This window comes from Rhinopithecus bieti, unplaced genomic scaffold, assembly GCF_001698545.2.
Source record: "Rhinopithecus bieti isolate Rb0 unplaced genomic scaffold, ASM169854v2 scaffold_15125, whole genome shotgun sequence".
NCBI lineage: Eukaryota > Metazoa > Chordata > Mammalia > Primates > Cercopithecidae > Rhinopithecus > Rhinopithecus bieti.
In genome coordinates this window covers 15,809-17,705 of record NW_016807984.1, presented here as the reverse complement: position 1 = coordinate 17,705, position 1,897 = coordinate 15,809, and the positions used below count along the sequence as shown (strand labels likewise).

The 1,897-nt window shown below is 38.2% G+C and overlaps 1 protein-coding gene across 1 annotated transcript in view; it reads right to left on the bottom strand.

The window, feature by feature from the left end:
• Window positions 1–1,671, bottom strand: part of LOC108537312 (zinc finger protein 253) — a 16,336-nt gene extending 14,665 nt beyond the window's left edge. The window contains exons 1-2 of the mRNA XM_017884582.1: window positions 1,536–1,671; window positions 944–1,033 (exon numbers count right to left, since the gene is read on the bottom strand). Coding sequence (XP_017740071.1) covers window positions 944–1,033; window positions 1,536–1,650 — 205 coding nt within the window. The 5' untranslated portion in view covers window positions 1,651–1,671. The remainder of the gene's footprint in view (window positions 1–943; window positions 1,034–1,535) is intronic.
• Window positions 1,672–1,897: the final 226 nt, after the last annotated feature.

Genomic DNA, 1,897 nt, shown 5'->3' with positions numbered 1-1,897 from the left:
AAAAAAAAAAAAAAAAAAAATCAATGAAAAAAGGGAAGATCAAAATAAATTTTTAAAAATTTTATGTCTTTGGATTGAAAGAACAAATATTAATAAAGTGCCATATTATCCAAAGTGATCTATAGATTCAATACACTTCCTATCAAAATTGCAGTAGTATTTTTTTCACAGTAATGGAAAATTCAATTGTAAAATTTACATGAAACAAACAAACAAAAAAATGCAACAGAAACTACTACTCTCACGCATTTCAGACCTGATGTAAAAAGAGGACTTTAAAAAAAGTTTTAGTTTCTCAATATTATGGAGATATTTGTGTGTCCCCAAAACAACGGAAAAGGAGCCACACTGTGAAGTCTCTTTCTTCCTCTTCTTTTTTTTTTTTTTGGTGAGATGGGAGTCTTGCTCTGTTGCCCAGGCTGAAGTGCAATGGCATGATCTCAGCTCGCTGCAACCTCCACCTCCCAGGTTCAAGTGATTCTCCTGACTCAGCCTCCCAAGTAGCTGGGATTACAGGCACCCACCACCACGCCCAGCTAATTTTTGTATTTTTAGTAGAGATGGAGTATCACCATGTTGGTCAGGCTAAGCGCAAACTTCTGACCTCATCTGATCCACCTGCCTTTGCTTCCCAGTGTTCTGGGAGTACAGGCATAAGCTACCACTCCTAGCCTGTGCAGTCTCTTACATGCCATGAAGAGGACTTTGGCTCTCACTGCGAACTTGAAGGAAGCTCACCAAAGGAGAAGTAGAATTCTTAGAGAATTTAAAAGCATAAGACAGAAGATGCCCTTTTGTGATAGCAAAATTAAAATACAGCTGCCCAGGAACTATTTCCTTTGGAACACAGCATCCCGAATCACATTTTAAAGACTGGCTTTCTCTTTGACATTGGGACATCTTATCTGTGTCATCTGTTGTATTCATTTTCACTCACACCTACCTGGGGGTTTGGCAATCATCTCATGTCTCTCCATAGGTTTTTTTCCTTGCTCCAGACAGGTAACCAGGTCTGGCTTAGAGACAACAATACCTGTTTTATTAAAAATAAATAACATGAATCTTGCTCATATACTCCAATTACAAGCTAGTAATGTGCTCAGCAGAGATGTCATAAAACATTCTAGTAAATTAATACCAAAATAGTAATTTATAACAGAAATTTCTAAATATTTAGAAAATACTTTCAATTTATAGATTTCTTAATTTCACTATCTGGTACTACTGAATCAAAAATTGGTGGTGACAATTAGATTTTCAGGTGGGGGCAACAATATTTTATGTCACTAAATTTCTGGAATTACCACTAATTTAGAGTGAAGAATACAGCTCAACTTAGGAATGTGGCAAGTTTGGATTAAGATTAAACATGTTGAAGAAATTATTTTCTAAATAAACAAATTAGGAAGACTTTCTGGAAAAAGGGGATCTGAAACTCTTTTATGCAAAGAATAAATTACTAAAAAACATTCTACAAAAAAGAGAAATAAAACCTTTCGGGTATATTATGAATTATGTATTAAAGTTGTCCTCACCAAGGAAGACCAGGTTTCTGTAGTTCTCTAACATCACATCCCTATATAAATTCCGGCTTGTGCAGTGTCCAGGGCCAATGCCAACTCCTCGAGAGAGAATGTCTGATGGCCACATCTCCTAAAATTGCAATGGTCCGCTGAACAACACACACACGAGCCAACAGTATTTTACTAAATAGGCAGATGAGGTGGAATTTTTTTTTGTTTTTTTTTTTTGGAGACGGAGGCTCGCTCTGTCCACCACGGCTGGGAGGTTGCAGTGGTCCGGATCTTGGCTCACTGCAAGCTCCGGCCCTCCGTGGGTTTACGCCATCTCTTCTGTTGGCCTCCCGAGTAGCTTGGCGGACTACAGGCGTCCCGCC